The sequence below is a fragment of the Dromaius novaehollandiae genome, chromosome 21 (assembly GCF_036370855.1).
Source record: "Dromaius novaehollandiae isolate bDroNov1 chromosome 21, bDroNov1.hap1, whole genome shotgun sequence".
Classification (NCBI taxonomy): domain Eukaryota; kingdom Metazoa; phylum Chordata; class Aves; order Casuariiformes; family Dromaiidae; genus Dromaius; species Dromaius novaehollandiae.
In genome coordinates, this window is record NC_088118.1 from 10,000,534 (window position 1) to 10,016,926 (window position 16,393).

A 16,393-nucleotide genomic window follows, 5' to 3' on the forward strand; every position below is an offset into this window, starting at 1 on the left:
GCACTGCTTTCTCCAGACACCTCCTCCCGTGCTGAGCACCAAGACATGGGGGCTGCCACCCGTCCCCACCACAGGGCACCCCACCACTGTGACACCTCACATCCCCCACCCCTCGCCTCACAGAGGGTTCCCAGCCAACACGTGCCTCTGCAGCAGGGACACACAGGGCACAGCACCACACACAGCAGCAGACAGGGCACCCCAAGGGCCCCAAAACACACACAGACCAACCCTCCAGCCCTTCCTTTCCCTTCCAGTCCTCCACGGCCTTGCAACAGGCCCTTCCTCTCAACAGCCAGGCACAGCCCTGCGCCTGCTCACTTCCCACCTCCAGGAATCAAAGGACAGAGATATCCTTCAGATCTGGGAGAAAAATCTCAGAAGCCCCCTGGTATTTTGATGGGGCAGAATTTTCTGCAGCACACAGACAAAATCAGAGATTACCAATGTCACTGCTCACACCAGCACTTAATTCATTTTGCAGCATAAAAACTCTAGCTGGAGGACTCCCTCATCCAACCCATAGCAAGAAATTATTACCAAGAAGCACAAAGTCAAATCCCACATCTACGTTTACCAGAGAACATCAGCCTCATTTTAAATGTAGCATTACTAATTCATGATGATGGAGTGGAATAAAATGTGTGACAGATGGTGTGGAACGTTATTGTCTACTTCTGCTTGATTTATTAGATGTATCTCTATACTGCTGTAGAGCTCGGCAGGTGTCAATCCTTCCTCCCAGCACACTCACCAAACCCAGGAGTGACATCATGGCCAACATCCAAGCCATGGGCCTTCTCCTGCCCTATCAGCTGCTCAGGTAGAAGTAACCTCACCAGTCCATACACCCACCAGGTGCCTGCTGATGGCCTATGGGCTTCAGAGGTAGAATAGAAGTCTCCTTGAAATAACATCCCGTGCCATGAACATGCTGCTGCCCTATCAGGTACTGTGACCCAGGAGACCTCACAGTCTGCTTCCACACCCATCTGCCTGCTGCTGGCCTATCAGGGACTCAGGCAGAAGGGACCTCACAAGCAAATGCCCAAGCCATTAGCCAAGTGCTAGCCTTGCAGAGACAAGTGACCTCACAGCGACTCTCCCAGCAATGTGCCTCCATGCAGTCTACGAGGCACTGAGACAGAGCTGAGCTCTCAAACATTTCTCTGGCCTCCCTGCTGCTGGCCTCCCTGCTGCTCTGGAGGAAATGACCTCAAAGTCAGTTCCCAGCAATGGGCCTGCTGCTGCCCTATCACATACCAAGACACAGCTGACCTCACCAGCACACTCTCCACTTCACAGCCTGCTGCTGGCCTATCAGCTTCTCACCCAGAAGCCACCTCACAGGCACCTTTACAGCCAGGCACCTGCTGCAGCCCTCGAGGCTGCTGGGACAGGAGGGACCTCAGAGTCAGTTCCCAGCCAGGTGCCAGCTGCTGGCCTGCCAGCTGCTCTGTCTGCAGTGACCTCACAAGCAACTTCCCAGGCAGGGGCCTGCTGCTGGCCTAGCAGGGACTCAGAAGGAGATGACCTCACAGTCACCTTCACAGCCATGTGCCTGTTACTGGCCTACAAGCCTCTGAGACAGCAGCTACCTCATGATGACTTCCCCAGCTGTGAGACAAATGCTGACCTACCAGCTGCTCAGGCAGCGTGATCTCAAAAGCACAGATCCCAGCCAGGTACCTGCTGCTGCCCTACCAACTGCTCAGGTGGAAGTGACCTCACAGGCACCTTTACAGCCACAGCTCTGCTGCCATCCAAGCAGTTCATCAGTCACAAGTGACCTCACAATCAACATCCAAGCCTTGATCCTGCAGCTGGCCTATCAGCTACTCCACCAGAAGTGACCTCATCATCAGTAGCTGAGCCATGTGCCTCCTGCTGGCCTGTCAGCTACTGACAAAGAATTGATTTGACAACAGTGATCTTGTGGCAAAGCTCTTGTAGACAGCCATGACCTCACTACCCACAGCCCAGGCACGCAGCTATTGCTGCCTGCAGCTTCCCCTGCCCTCCCCAAGACTGAGCCAGCTACTCAACGGCCTCCCTGAGTCACATCATGACATCACAGATTCACATCATCCCCTCACCATGCTCACAGAGCAGCCAAACACCCCTCAGGGACCAGGTACTACACCAAAAAATTAGCACCTACACCTAGCCTATCGCGTATTGATGCATCGGTTACCTCACAGTCCATTTCAAAGCCATATGCCTGGAGCTGCCCTCAAAGTGTCTGAGTCACAAATGACCTCACAAGCACAAACGGTAGCAATAGGCCATCTGCTTGGCACAAGTGACCTCACTATCAGCCTTGAAGCCGTCAGCTAGCTGCTCGCCTGTAACACACTCAGGAAAGCGTGACCTCACAAGCACAGAGAGCAGCTGTGTCCCTGCTGCTGGCCTCTAAGGTACTCAGGAAGAAGTGACCTCACAGTCATGGTCCTACGTGCAAAGCCACAGTCCTACTGTTGCCTATTACGTCCTGAGGCAGAAGTGAGCTCAGAAGCACAACACCGCAGTGTTCCTGCAGCCTGCCTCTCGGGCAGCGTTGAGACTCAAGGGAGCTCACCAGCATCACCAAAGCAATGTGCGTGCTGTTGGCCTACCAGGTTCAGAGGCACAACTGACCTCACAAGCACAAACAACATCGATGTGCCTGCTGCTGGCCTACCTGGTACTGAGTCAGAAGTGACAGTAAAAGTGCAAACCTTCACAGAGGAGAAGGTCACCTGGGCCACTCGCATGGCCCTTGATTATGCTGTTATCACTCCGTACAGAACAGTGTTCTGCAAATGGCTTTCATCTCCTGGCAGGATGCTCTCCAGGTCATGGCACATCTCCACTCTGTCACCCTGGGCACAAATCACAAAAAGGAATGATTGGTCTTGCTTTTCCTTTATCACCATGAAGTCTGAGCTGTTAGCCTTTGCACTGGAGCACCTACACAATGACAGCAGGAAGCCACTGCCATTTCCAGTGCTGGGGTAGAGAGATCAGCTGAGGGAGCAGCTGCACTGGAAAGGGTTCCTGACACTGTCAGATCAACTCAGCACTGCACCAGCCATCACCCTGATGCCAGCCGTTGGCTGTGCCAGCTAGTCTACAAACACACTGTCTCTGCCCCTCAGAGATGGCCGTTCTGCTAGGTACAACCAAGTGCCAGCAAGCAGAGATGGATGCAGGGCCCTCACCGCTTGCACACTCCCCAGACACTGCTCTGCTCGCTGCGTTTTCTTGGCTCCTCAACCCACACACACAGGGAAGCTCTTGCGGTAACACCAGGAGTTGGCCAAGGCACTCCAGGCTCACAAGGCAGGTGCAAATGATCAGCACAAGACCAGGGACAGAGCTGGCTCCTTGGGTGATGCTGCTCTTTTCAGAGGGAAGGAGCCTGCTTTCTTTGGGCAGAGCAGGCTGCTGCTTTCCACCCCCATCCCCTCAGGAACCTCCAGCTAGGGATGGGGGGATGGGGATTTTTGTTCAGTAATACAAAAGTTACGGACACAGTGTAGAAACACATGAGAGTCCTGAAGGCCTCCTGAGCCCAAAGTAACCTTGGTTCCTTTCCTTTAGTTCCTTGGACAAGAAGCCCCTGTGAAGGGAAAAAGGGTGCAGAGGCTTTGAAAGGAGGCCCAGGCAAGGAGACAGCCCCACACTGGCGGTCTGCTGAAATGCCAGCTGTCCTGGCTGTGCAGGCTCTGCAGCAGGAGTCCAGGCTCCAGGGCTGGCTTTACAGAGCACTGAGGGCTGGGTGCCACGGGCAACCTGGCCCTGGGCACAGCTTCACCCCTCCCAGAACCAGAAGCCCAAGAGATGTGAGACTTCCTCAGTTCTAGCTACAGAGGCTTTGGGGCACTCAGACAAAGGCACTCAAGAGATGCTGGCATTTAATTATTAGGGTCTTGGACTCGTCCTGTATGGCACCACAACCTTCTAGGAAAAGGAGGGGCACAACAGTATTTGCTGAGCAGGCTGGCAGTAACAGCATTTTTGGGACATGGAATTAGCTGCACAACAGAGGTAACAGGAGGGGAACCCACACCCCACGTCACCCATGGAAGCCAGGCACATTTATGGAAGCCTTCACATCCATATATAGCCTCATCTCATTTACTTGCAGCTGCTTTCACGGAGGGCTCACCATGTTGGCAGAGATGTTGACAGGTACAGGGACACACCCTGGCATGCAGCCTCCAATCTCAGGGGCTCTAGCACTGCACTGGGAACCTACATGAGTGGAGCAACCTAGAAAGAAAGAAAGAATCTGAGTGTTACTGTCAGTTCTGCTGGCCTTGCAGAGTCACAACAGTCGGGGCAAATGTCTCCCCTCTCTGCTGGGCTGTATTTGTGACAGCACAGCCAGCAGGGCCACTGATACGTCCTACCTTTCTTTTAGGCACAGGGGAGACGCAGAGGGCTGGCAGCCAACACGTGCCTCTGCAGCAGTGACACACGGGGCACAGCACCACACATGGCAGCAGACAGGGCACCCCCAAGTGCCCCAAAACACAGAAAGTCCAACTCTCCATCCCCTCAATTCCCCTCTAGTCGTCCAAGGCCTTGCAACAGGCACTGCCTCTGAACAGCCACTCACAGCCCTGCGCCTGCTCACTTCCCACCTCCAGGAAGCAGAGGAGCAGGGCTCTCACAGGGGCTGATCAGGCAGCTCTTGCCTCTTGCTTGTGCCTCAACTTCTCTGAAAGCCTCTCTCAGAGCCACTTGGAAATGCGGTTTTCAGAGCAAAAGAGACCACTGGGAAGGGCCCCTTGCGAGGACACCAGGAGCCTGCTCAGACTTTGCCCAGCAGCTCCCAAACGCAGCTCTGAGCAGCACCTGGGGGCTGCGGTGGCAGCAGCAGCTCAGGGAAACACTTGACAAGGGGTCTGTGACCCAGGGCAGGGGCAAAGCTTCCTGCCCCCAAACCCCCCAAGCGGCCCCAGCCCACATGCTCGGGGGCAGTTGGCATGTCTGGCTCGCAGGGCAGCTCCCCCGAGGCCAGGGTGCTTTGTCCCGTGCTCACCGCTTTGCTCACGCCCCACTTCCAGGTCTGTTTTCCTCCACATACTGCATTCCGATTGGCTGACAGAGCCACCAGTCAAACCCATTCCCGCCCTGCTCCTCACACCAGCCAATAGGAGGCAACACTGGGGCGTTGTCAGGGGAACGTTGCAGCCTCCTGCCCTGGCGGCCAGCTCTGCCCCTCCCTTCCCCCCACCCCGCGGTGAGATGCCATGTTGTGGGTGGCAGCGCGGGGCACGGCGGGGCCTGTTGGCAGCCCAGCACCGTGTGCCCAGGCAGTGCAGAGCCCCGGGGCCCAGCTGCTGCCCTTCAGGGGCTGGGCTCTGCCACAGGGGTCCCGCGGGGCTCCTGGCTGCCCTGCGCCCAGGGGCTGTGCCAGGCGTGGGGGAGCAGCCCTGGGGCTGGTGCTGGTGCCGGTGCTGGTGCCGGCGTGGGGATCCGGGGCATGGCCAGAGCGCTGGAGCCCATGGGCAGCATCCTCCTGCCCTCCAGGCAAGGCAGGGCAGGGCTCTCTGGCCCCTGGGGCCCTGGCCCCCTGCCTGCGGCAGCCCCGGGCCTCGGCAGCCCTCATGCTGCGCCTGGCAGGTCTGGACTGCAGCCGGGCAGGGGCTGCTCTCTGCGGGGCCTGGTTGGGCCCGGCACGTTGCTCCACAGGGCTGAGGAGCCCATGGGGGCACGGGGCAGCCAGGGCCAGAGCAGCTCTGCGCCTGCCGGTGCTGGGCAGTGGAGGTGTGGGGCCAGGAGGGGGTGGAGGAGATGGCCCTGCTGGGTTCCTCCCCCCAGCACTGCCCCCCATGGCTCAGAGAAACAGGCTTGGGGCCAGCAGGGACTTGTGGGGTGGCAATGGCACCCCCACCTGTTCCCAAGCTGCTCCCCCAAACAGGCTGTCTTTTGGGTGCAGAGGTTGGACCCCAGTTTGCCGAGGACAGGGGCTGTGGCCATCTGAGGAGAAGATGCCCAAAACATGCTCTGCCAAGTTGGAAGCATAAAAGGATCCAGGGGGAAGGAACAGAAGTTCTCCCAAACAAGTAGATGCCTTAGGGTTATTATAAGGTGAAGGGTCCATTTCCAGCAAAGGCATTTCCAGCATGGTCTTGAGAGCCCCATGGGAGCTGCAGGACACCGCAGCCACCAGGACACAGGACCCCTTTCCTGCCAGAGCCAGATCCCAAAGGGGGACCCACTCCCAGGGAAGCCTGGCCATGGATTGCCCTCTGCCATGAGGGGACGTAGGCAGCCCCACAGGATCCTTGGGGCTCAGGGCAGCCCCATCCCCAGGACCCAGGAGTCCTGGCTGCCACATTGTCCCCTAAGCCAGACAGGACCCTCAGGCAGGGCTCTTGTGGCAGCCCCCAGCCCTGTCCTGCCGCCCCCACAGCCCGGGACCCACAGCTGTTTTTTTGGTTAAAACTATCTGTGCAACACTTCGGGAAGGCGCTCCTGAAGCCGTTACCCTTGGTGAAGAGCTGCAGGAGCACTGCAAACAAGCACTGTGTTCTGGGCTGATGGTCTTGGTCTAGCAGTCCTCCATCTCGCTTGCCCCCTTGCCCTCAGCTCTTCTGTCCATCCGGGGAAAAAGGACACTCTTCATATCTCATAACCCAAAACTCCTCTCCAACCTGCTCCTCTGCCTTTCAGCGAGGGAAACCAAGGCGCCCTGCTGCCTCCTGTCCCCACTCCTTGCCATGGAGCAGCTCCACAAGGCAGTGATGGGGAGCATGGGAGCAGCGCCCAGCAGCTCCTGGCCCTCACAGGGAACTGAGGGCACTGCTGTGGCACGGCAGAGACCTCCCTGTGATGCGGCACATCCCACTGTGATCTCAGCTTGTGTCATGAGGGGGCTCAGTAGGTCGCCGCCATGGAGATGGCACAGCCAGGGAGAGAGCAGAGAGATTTTTCCCTCCCCTCACCTTCCTTCACCCCAGGTATTTTCCAAAAAATTCTGATAAATCCTTCAGGAACATCTCCAGATGGTGCCAAAGGCTGTGAAATATCTAAAGGGGGGCACCAGAGAGGTCCATTTTGCACCCCTGCACTGTCAGGGCTCTGCACTGTGCAGAGCTGTGTGGGAAGCTGGGTTATGGTGGTTGACTTGGGGGTTGGCATTTTTCAAAGATGAGATCCAAGTTATGTGGGATGAAACAGCACAAAGCAAGGCCATGGGCTGAGATGCTTTGGTGAGCTTCAAAACCGATTTGTACTGAGAGTCGCTGTTTTTGTAGAAGCAGGATGTAGGACAATCTGGGACAGGATGCAGCCTTCCTCCTTGAGGCACCAAAGCAGACTCTTTGTTTTTAAGAGTCCTCAGCAAGGTTTCCCAGTCTGCAGTGCGTAATATAGAAATGAGATGCCGTAAAAGAGCAAACGTGCCCTTAACACACATCATCCGGAGGGCTTTATCTGGGACCCTGGTCCCTGCCAGGCTCCAAAGCCATGGGCCAGAGCAGGTAGCAGATATGGGGGAGTGTTCCCATTTCCCATGAATTTTGCCCAGCTTTCCTTCTGGTTGAGCCTGGGGAAAGCCATTTCTCATCTTGGACCTTAGCTGGTCCTTGGGCTGTTGGGCATCATCTTGGGGCAGTGCTTGTCCCCTGGGTACATTCCCTGACACCCTGGATCCTTGGACCCTAGCTCTCTTGGGGGCTGTACCGCCCTGGCACCCCAGATCCCCACCACCACAGGCACTCTGGCTCTCCTGAGGGGGTTGTACAGCTCTGGCTCCCTGGATCTCCCACAGTTTTGACCCTGGGCTTCTCAGGACATGCCCACACACTGCAGTGCTGCTGTGCAGGCTCTGGTGCAGGGCCTGTAAGGCAGTGCAATGCCTCAGGACCTGCATTTTGGCTCACTCAGAACTTTGTGATATGACCATCTCCCAGCTCTGCAGCTGCTGGCGTTTGAGAGCATCCCTACCAGCATCCTTCCTGCTCTTCCTCATCTGTGCACAGTCCTGGGGCGACTGTTGCAGAAGGAAGACCCCATCTCCCTTGAAGACTGTCTGAGATGGGATTTTCTGAGTCACTGAAAGGAAGGACCCGTTTCCTTCTTTGGGTTGCTTTCTCAGGCACTGCCCTCTCTGATGCTGTGAGCCCCAGCTGTGCACCCTGGGTTCTCTGCGCTTTCTCTCCCATCTCCTGTGTGTCCACCCAAAGCCTTCTCTACACACTGGGGCATGGCTTCGAATGACAGAAGTGTTGCTTTAGAGCACTTGCAGCTGTGACATGTTGTGCAGCTGAAGGCCTGATGGAGGCTAGTCTGGGACGTCGCTGTGGCCCCACGCTCCCTCTTGCTTCATGACCAAGCACCCAGGAAGGTCTCAGGAAGGAGAGCAGTGAGTTTGGTACTGGTGGGATGGGTTTTCCCTCAACACGTCCCAAGTCCTACATGGATGTCTCTGAGTGCCCAGGAAAGTCCGTCTTCTCTAGCGGCTTGCATAAAGTATTTTCCGGGCTTTTGCACAGAAACACAGCCCAGTCCAGGATCCCCAAGAGCAGCACGGCCCATGGCACAGCCCAGGACCCCCAGGAGCTGTATGCCTCTCTCTTGTATTTCCACATGCCCTGATTAAATTGACAACTTCTATCATCACCTTTACAGCACACTAGCTGGACATTGTCACATTGTGCCTCCCTTCATTACTCTTTCTTTATTCCCATACTGGGCTGCTGGTTTACACTTCAGGGAGTTGAAAGCTTGCTCTGTCTTTCAGTAGTCTGTCCCTTTAGCCAAGTCTTTAATTGTGTTTATATCTACCATTTCCTATCTATCCAAAAGGTTTCTAGTAAGGCTATCCCTTGTGGAAAGTGGACCTCATTGGAGGCAGCTTGTACATGGCATACCATTGAGGAGTGTCATTATTTTTTATGAAACTGTATCATGCTTTATTTTTGTTTGTTTGCAATTAAATGAAGAACTTTCTGTGTCTATGTGCAGCTAGTTGTCTAAGGAAAGCAGGTGGGAATTGGGGCATGTGAGCTGTAACATTCAGTTGCAGAGCTGAGTGGAATGAGGTTACCTTTTAAGAGGAGTGATGCAAGTCCCAGGTGGCTGATGAGAGCAATGGCAGGGGTGGGGAGATGGGGAGGAAGATCGTCCATACAGCGTGTGACCTCTCGGAGACTGCTTTTCCTAGATGTCCTGACTTCCTCAGGAGACACTCTGGATCAATATCAGAGAATTGGAAAGCTGAAAAATAACAATCATAAAAACACTTTAAAGGCAGAAATGCTTGTATATTATTGAAGTCTCCATCTTTCAGCTACACCCCTGAAACTCCTCCAATTAGCCATACAAGACTTGCAGAAAATGATAGGGAGAGATGTGGTTCATCAGGGCTTTTTGCCTTTTAATGAGCCCCGTGGTGAATTTAGTGCTAAGTCCATGAACTACAGCTAGTGAAAGGTGATTGAAGAAAATATTCAAGAAGTCAAAGTCAGAAGCAGAGCCCAAAGCTCCATATAGCATTAATGGGTCCCACTGAGGACAATTAGCCACAAAGACTCCCCGAGGGCTGATTAGTGGAGAAAGTTGGAGGCACTGATTACAGGTAGGTGAAGGAAATGTGCAGGTAGCTCTGCTGCCAAGTCAACCTTTGATGTGTTTTATGAAGCAGAATGGCCAAGCACAGACCCCCAGCTCCTGAGAAGGGAGATCCTTTCCCCCATGCATTGCCCAGTACTACCCCTGGGGGCATTGTCTGGGTGGGGAGTGTGCAATGCCAAGTACAGGACCACAACATGGCACCTGCTGGGGTGCCCTGGTGGGCAAGGGGACAGTGAGGCCCCAGTGTCTCCTGGCAGGCCTCAGTGACAGAGACAACGGCCATAGGACAGAGACCTCTGTTCTTTCGGGCCCTACAGCATGCCAATGCCCTTGGCTGTCTCCACCACAGACTGTCCTGCACTGTCCCATGCCTGCTGCTGGGTGCCTGCAGACTGTAGACACCCAACCTGCTTCCCCACCTTGCTCTTACCTCGGGATCTCCCTCCCTTTACTGATGTCTCTCAGCCAGCTCTCAGCATCCTCGGCTGTAGCCCATGCAGTCCCAAACACTTGCATGGGTTGAGTTCTTCCATGTAAAGCCTGACTCAACGCTCATGCCCTGCTGGTTTTTCACCTTGGGAGACCTGATTCTAGGACAATGGCCTGAAACACCTTGTTGGTGGGGACTGAAGCAAAGGCTTTGAGTTCCCCAGACCTATCTGCAGCTACTGTTACTGAAGCAACAGCAGTTCATCTCCGTGCCTTTGACATCCCTTGCAAGTGTCAATCCTAGAGGGGCTTGGGCTTTCCTAACTGCTTCCTGATTTCCCTGGACAATATTTCTGAAGTCTTCCTTTGCAGCCTCTCTATGCTTCCCATTCCCTCCTGTTGTTCAGTCGTGAGTTCTCTGTTAGCCGAGCCTGTTTCCTAAGACATCTGCTTGTTTTCCTGAGTATCAGTATGGGCCATTCTTGAGCTTGGAAGATGCTGTCCTTAAAGATGTGCCAGCTTTCCTGAGCTCCCCTGCCCTTCAGAACTGCCTCACACGGCATACCTCTACCAGGCCCCCCAGGAGGCCCAAGTCTGCTCCTCTAACACCCTCAGCTTCATAGTGAGCACAGCTCTTGGAGTAGTAGGCATCAAGTGTCATTTCAGCTGGCCGAGGAGATTCCCCACCTGGTTCCCAGCTGATGCTCTAGAAGGATGTGGGTCTCACAGTTGCTCCATCAGAGGCAGCAGATGCTTGCACATGTCTTGGACCACCTCTGGCACTTCAAATGTCCAAAGGGGTGTTTGTGTGCACAGCTGACTCCCTCCCTCTATCTCCACTGATTACAGTGGGGGCTTAAACAAGGAGCTCCCATGCAGACAGGCATTTTGTGCACACTACAGCTTGGGCAAGGGGACTCCCATGTCCTATGAGTTTGCAGAGCACACGGGAGGGAACTGAATCCCACTCCATCCCAGGGGCTTCTCAGTGAGCCTTAGATGTATTGATTAACTCCTCTATATCAATCCCTGAAGCAAAAGTAAATGAACTCCCTTCTTGTCCTTGTGCAGCTGTCCTGTCTTCTTATGAGATGGGAGCAGGGCCTTCTAGAGTAGGACGTTTCTACCTCTCTTAGAAAACTGTCCTGTGATGAGACAAATTGCAGTGCTGGAAGCAGTCTCTCCCCACGGTTTAGAGAGGGACCATTGGTCATTATTTTAGTGTCCTTCAGTGGACATTTCCTTTGGATGACTCTGCTACCTTTCAGGAACTGTCAGCCCTGGAGTCCCGGGAACATCTCGAGGGTGTGCAGGGGACAGAGAAAGTCACATCTTCAGCTGAGCTTCTGCTCCTGAGCTGGGCCTGCCTCCTGGGACCACAGGAGCCCATGGCAACCTGGCAGGCACTGCAGAGAGGCAGCTCTGTCCAGGAGCAGCTCCTTTTAAGGGAGCGGCAAGACTCAGGGTGCTGCCTGCAGGGGCCAGCATGAGATGAGTGACGCAGAAGCTAAGGACAGTTGGGAAGGGGAGGATGGCTGAGAGCTCCCTGCAGGGAGAAATCTTCACAGCCGTTGACACAGTAAGTCTCTGGCTGCAGGACAACACTGCTGTGGTTCCTGGAGGGCTCTTCTGCAGCTGGCACCTTCCACAGCTGAAAGGGTCTGTCAGGGTGGCTCTGCCAGTTTCTCCTGTTTGGAGGAGGTGGTGCTTTAGAGCAGGGATTTGCTGGCACACGGTCAGAGGGACAGGGCATCATGGGACACTGCAGGGGCGTGAAGCCAGGGAGTGCACCTAGGTCTTCCCAAGGCTGTAATTCAGAGCAGTGTCCCTGCACCCCAGGGTGCTGTGTGCCCGGGGCAGTGACTCTGCCGCCTGCGAGGGTCAGCATTCAGCCTGCCCGGGGAGCTCCCCACAGCGCTGTGGGGAAAAGATCTGAGTGGGAGGAGTGACCCCCATCAGGGCAGATTCATTCTCCTGCTGAGAGGGTGCTGCGTGGGTCAGGGCTGCTCCCAGGTCCAGCTCACCCCCAGGATATTTCCGACGGGCCTTTTCTAGAGGACAGTCAAGGCAGTGACAGAGGTTAACTTACAGATAAGGGTGCTCCTGAGTCTGTGCTTTCATTTTCCTACTGTTTGCAGAGTGCTGGCAGGGAAAAGACCTGGGAGAGAGCAACAGCTCCCAGGAGGAAAAGCTCTGAGCAGTGAAGATATGATCAGTGAATGAGAGGAAATTAGAACTATAAATGCTGTGTGTGGGGGGGTGGAATCTGGAGACCTCCCTGTCATCCCCTTCAGTGCAGACCTCTTCCTCTAAGCAAGCCCCCTGTGTCTCCTCTTCCACCCGGCAGATCCTCTGCTCTCAAGGCCAGGGGGTCCAGGGCATGAGCCCCCTCCTCAGCAGCCTGAGCTCCAGCAGAGGTTAGGGGCATCTCTCTGACAACATGCCCATTTCCCACTGTGCGACGGAGAGGCTGAGAGCGCCTGTCCTGTGATGTTGCTGTCTGGGAGGTGGTGTGCACAGCTGGGTGAGGGGAAGGCTTTCCTGAGTGCCTGTCTGTCTCTCGCTCTTCGCTTTCCCTGTGGCAGGAGCATCACAGTATTGCTCCTTGTTTCCTCACCTCTCTGTGCTGGGCTGGTTCTTGCTGTCCTGCTCTCTGGGGTTAAGGATAGGGTTCAGCTGTAGTTAAGGCAGTAACTTCCCACTCCCACTCCAGTGTCTGGAGAAAGAATGAAGATGGTAAACTGATGTGAAGGCAGGCTCCATCTCAGTTGGAAAGACATGTCTAGGAAGGGTCGGGTCAGCCCCTGCCTTCACTGCACTGTTCCTCTTCCTTGGCAGAGTGGGAGCTGATGCGGCTGATTTGGACACAGACAGCCCTGTTCAAGAGGGCAAGACTGGGGGAGATGAATCCCCCACAGGGACCTTCTCTTTCAGACACAGCTGCCATGAGTGCTGTATTTGTCTCTCACAGTGACAGAAAGAGAATATTCCTCCTGGGCCACCAAACCAAATCCCCTTTACTGAGCTCAGGGCACCCATCTCCAGGTATCCCCAGCAAATACACAGGGCAGTCTGACACCTCCATTTACCTGTGCCAGCAGAGCAGGGCTGACTCCTCTGGAGCCCATGGGCAGAGGCCCTTGCACTGCACAGCAGCCTCAGCACAAAGCAGAGGTCAAGGAAAGGGAGCTGAACAAGGTAAAGGAGAGAGGCGATGTGGGGGGTGCTGTCAGGAGTGGACTGGGTTTTGCTCAGAGAAGCCTGTTCTAACTTGTCAATGCCTTTTCCTCCTTGGACAGTGCCCTGAAGCAAGGCAGAGCAAATGTCCAACAGCAGCTCCCTCAACGAGTTCCTCCTCCTGGCATTCACAGGCACACGGGAGCTGCAGCTCTTGCACTTCTCACTGATCCTGGGCACCTACCTGGCTGCCCTCCTGGGCAACGGCCTCATCATCACAGCCGTAGCCTCTGACCACCGTCTCCACACCCCTATGTACTTCTTCCTCCTCAATCTCTCCCTCCTCGACCTTGGCACCATCTCCACCACTGTCCCCAAATCCATTGCCAATTCCCTCTGGAACACCAGGTCCATTTCCTACTCAGGATGTGCTGCCCAGGTCTTTTTATTTTCCTTTTTATTGTCAGCTGAGTATTCTCTCCTCACTGTCATGGCCTATGACCGCTATGTTGCCATCTGCAAACCCCTGCACTACGGGACCATCATGGACAGCAGAGCTTGCGTCAAAATGGCAGCAGCTGCCTGGGCCAGTGGGTTTCTCAATGCTCTCCTGCACACGGCTAATACATTTGCAATGCCACTCTGTCAAGGCAATGTGTTGGACCAGTTCTTCTGTGAGATTCCCCAGATCGTCAAGCTGTCCTGTGCAGATGCCTACCTCAGGGAAGTTGGGGCTACCGTGGCTAGTGCCTGTTTATTCTTTGGCTGTTTCATTTTCATTGTGGTGTCCTACGTGCAGATCTTCACTGCTGTGCTGAGGATCCCCTCTGAGCAGGGCCGGCACAAAGCCTTTTCCATGTGCCTCCCACACCTGGCCGTGGTCTTCCTGTGTGTCAGCACTGGCATGTTTGCCTACATGAAGCCCCCCTCCATCTCCTCCCCAGCTCTGAATCTGGTGGTGGCTGTTCTGTACTCGGTGGTGCCTCCAACACTGAACCCCCTCATCTACAGCATGAGGAACAAGGAGCTCAAGGATGCACTGAACAGACTGATTCAACTGGTACTGGTTCAGCAGAAATAACCTGCCTATCCCTCTTCACAAGGGGTTTCTAATTTCTCTCAAACAACTCTTCTGCTTTGAGCATTCTCCCTGTGATAGCCATGTTTTTACACAAATGTCTGAATTCCTTCCACTTCTGCAGGAGCTCAAACCCAGTCTGTCTGACCCAGAGGTCTTCTGTGAATATGCCTATCCCTGTGTCAGATGTGGTCTCTTCAATAAAAGAGGATTTCTTCAGTTCAGGGCTTGAAGGTTGAGCTCTTCTTCCCAAGCTGGAGTCAAAAATGTGCTCAAGGACTTTCAGCCTGAAAGACTCCGCTTTTCCAGGGGACTCCTTGGACTCAAGGCGATGAGCTCAAGGAGTGATTTGTTAGGGAACAAAGGCTGGATTCACTTCTCACTTGTGCGTGCCCAGTGCTCGTGGAGGTGGTGAATGGTCAAGTGGTATCTCCCATATGACAGGACTGGAGACTGATGCCCGTCCTTCTCAAAGGGAGTATGGATCCCCCAGGAGAGCACAGGGCCTCTGCAAGAGCACCATGTGCCTCGGGGTGGGCAGTGAATGGAGCTTCTTAAAATCAGGTGAAGTCACCCAAAGGTGAAGGTATAAACCAAAGAATGTCCAGACTAGTGAGAGCTCTGCAATCCAACGAGAGGCAGTGGGGACCCTGCAGGCACAGGAAGGGAGTGTGGAGAGTGGTTCATGTCACCTTCAATCCAAAACCATGGACTATATTTAATGACACACCTGAACACAGCCTAAGCCATTTGAAATGTCCTGCGATTGCGCAGAGCATCATCCCTGGCCACAGGCCCCTTGGTAGGCAGTTGTCAGGTGCAATGATGCCCATGTGGCTGGGTCTGCTTCCCACCCTGACCACCACCAGCATGGAGTCACCCCGTGGCACTATAGCCCCACAGCCACTTGCACTGCAGAGCAGCACCACCAGCTCGGGGCCCCGCGGGGAGGATGGGGGAGGTCCATGAATGGCCAGGCAGGCCAGCACTGATACGCTTACCTGGGAAAGGCTCTCCAGAGAGTAGGGATATGGCAGAGGTTATGTCCCTGTCCTGCTGGGAGGTTGGAACAGGCACCAGGGAAATGGTCTGATTCTGCCTGGAGTCACTGCAGGACTTTTGCATGTGAGATGAACGCAACAGCTTCTGCACTGCAGAAACACCGGCCACAACCCCTCGCTGCAGCCCCCACTGCTCCCTGCTGCTGCCCTGCTGATCTGCTGCCGCCCCCACACTGCCCCATCTCTCATCCCCTCTCTCCACACTGCAGGGACCAGCAGTGCAGCAGGAGCTGGCACAGCCCCACAGCCGCTGCCCAGCCCTGGCCCTCCCCATCTCCCCCACCAAACATTACATCTGTCTTCAAGAAGGACAAGAAAGAGGATCCAGGGAAGGACCTGGGGGTTGTGGTGGACATCAAGTTGACAAGAAGTCAGCAGGGTGCTCTTGCAGCAAGGACAGCCACCGCTTTTCTGGGTTGTATTAACAAGAGTGCAGGCAGCAGGGCGAGTGCAGTGGGACACATGAAATAAAAGCCTGGCAGCCTCAACCAAAGAGGAGCAAAGTAAAGAAAGGGCAGAACTCGCAGACTACCCATGTTGGAGAGCGTGGTATGCTCAGCGAGTGCCCAGGTACTGCAAATGTTCAAAAAATGGCATTTCTGCCAATGGCCAAGTGGCTGGATGTCCCAGACTTGCTCACGGGAGACTTCTGGTTTACTCTACATCTAATAGCATGGCCAGGATGATGATTTTTTTAGTGATAGAACATGTCTTTCCTAATATAACTTAACCCAAGATTAAAGCATTAGGACTCATGCTCAAGCACACCAACGGTGGTAAAAAGAAGCCCCAAAACCCCTTTCCATTGCCTCCAGTGGCTGCAAGATGGAGTCTGATTCTAGTCTGAAAGAGAAAACATTAGGACTGAATGTCCTGAGGGGGACTATAAACTACTTGATGCCTTTTGTGCTCTTCAGTGATGTTTCCTCTGGTCCCACCTCAGTCTACACTGAACTCTGTTTTTCCACTTGCCTAATAGATTGGGACTCTGAAGAAAGAGCTGAGTCCAGGGCACTGCCATGCTGATGATCTGGGCAGCCTGGGGAGCCCATTGAGAGAGTGAATGTGTGCATCAGAT

The 16,393-nt window shown here is 54.7% G+C and overlaps 1 protein-coding gene across 1 annotated transcript; it reads left to right on the top strand.

Annotated features, from left to right (window-relative positions):
- The first annotated feature begins 13,270 nt into the window (after positions 1-13,270).
- On the top strand, positions 13,271-14,257 carry LOC112995011 (olfactory receptor 14A16-like). The gene has a single exon (XM_026119705.2). The coding sequence runs from the start codon at positions 13,322-13,324 to the stop codon at positions 14,255-14,257; it is 936 nt and encodes a 311-aa protein (XP_025975490.2). The 5' UTR covers positions 13,271-13,321.
- The last annotated feature ends 2,136 nt before the right edge of the window (positions 14,258-16,393 follow it).